The sequence below is a fragment of the Pelodiscus sinensis genome, chromosome 5 (assembly GCF_052426305.1).
Source record: "Pelodiscus sinensis isolate ZL-2025 chromosome 5, ASM5242630v1, whole genome shotgun sequence".
Classification (NCBI taxonomy): Eukaryota; Metazoa; Chordata; order Testudines; family Trionychidae; genus Pelodiscus; species Pelodiscus sinensis.
The window spans coordinates 128,558,627-128,560,099 of record NC_143056.1 but is presented as its reverse complement, the minus strand read 5'-3'; the positions used below and the strand labels follow the sequence as shown (position 1 = coordinate 128,560,099).

Here is a 1,473-nt window from a genome sequence, read left to right as displayed (position 1 = left end):
GATCTATGTTTTATGTATGTTGTTTCTGTAGATGGGAGAGGAAGGCTCTAATGGACGTTCCTCTCAACTGGTTGTGACACTTTCCTTGGCTGACCCATTACTTATCTCCTGTGCAAATGATGATGATGCTTTCACCGACACTTGCCACTGCATAGAACTTCCAGGTGGTGGAACAGGGCATCTCTAGCAAACGCTACAGCATCCATTGTGAAAATCAGATTATATTTTCTGACCAAGAGCAAAATAAAATGGCTGGAGACAACCACACGATAGCATCAGAATTCATCCTCCTGGCATTCGCTGACTCGCCAGCTCTACTGGTTCCCATCTTTACACTCTTCCTTGCGATCTATAGTATCACCGTGATGGGGAATCTCGGGATGATCATGTTAATCAGACTTGACCCGCAACTTCACACCCCAATGTACTTTTTCCTCAGCAACTTGGCTTTTGTGGATTTCTGCTGCTCCTCTACGATCGCTCCCAAAGCCATGGAGACCTTCCTTGCGGAGAGGAAAGCCATTTCCTTTGCTGGATGCCTAGTGCAGTTGTATGTCTTTTTTACAATGGCTATTGCTGAGTGCATGCTCTTGGCGATAATGGCCTATGACCGTTATGTGGCCATCTGCAATCCTCTACTCTATGTGACTGTCATGTCCCGGAAATTCTGTTGCAAGATGGCAGCCGGGGCTTACGCACTAGCTTGCTTAAACTCCCTGATGCACACCACCTTAATAAGTCGTTTATCTTTCTGCCACTCCAACGTCATCGATCACTTTTTCTGCGATAGTCCTCCACTCCTCAAGCTCTCCTGCTCTGACACCCTCCTCAATGAAATGCTCATTTTCATTACTGCTGGACTGAATGGATTAGGTTCCACCCTCTTCATTCTCATCTCTTACATATACATCCTCTCTGCCATCCTGAGGCTCCCCTCCAGCCAGGGCAGATACAAAGCCTTCTCCACCTGCACCTCCCACCTGACGGCCGTCACTATTTTCTATGCAACCGGCCTATTTATCTATTTACAGCCCAGTTCCAACTTCACAGACAATCAGAACAAAGTGATTTCTGCATGTTACACTCTAGTCATCCCCATGCTGAACCCTTTGATCTATAGCTTGAGGAACAAGGAAGTGAAGGCCGCTCTCAGAAGAGTGATGGGCAGAAAATTGTCTTCTCAATAACTCACTCTGTTAATTTGATGGGGCATGAAGTAAAGGTTCAAGAAAGATTCCAACAGCAAATTGTGCAGTCTTGGCTGTCAACTGAATGAGCCTCTTCAGCCAGTGACATGATACCTGTGTAAGGAAACTTAATCAGTCCCCTCAAACGAGAATGAGAGAGCCTCACAATTACCAGAATGTAGAGGACTGAAAGCCTGTTCTGTGAAAAGGTTTGAGATTTCAAAATTGGGCTTCATTCTGAAGTGGAGCAAAAGCTGAAAATGTTGACAATATCCATAAGTTCAGA

The 1,473-nt window shown here is 45.4% G+C and overlaps 1 protein-coding gene across 1 annotated transcript; it reads left to right on the top strand.

The window, feature by feature from the left end:
• The first annotated feature begins 248 nt into the window (after positions 1-248).
• LOC102446431 (olfactory receptor 5F1-like) lies at positions 249-1,187 on the top strand. Its single transcript, XM_025181610.3, has one exon. The coding sequence runs from the start codon at positions 249-251 to the stop codon at positions 1,185-1,187; it is 939 nt and encodes a 312-aa protein (XP_025037395.1).
• The last annotated feature ends 286 nt before the right edge of the window (positions 1,188-1,473 follow it).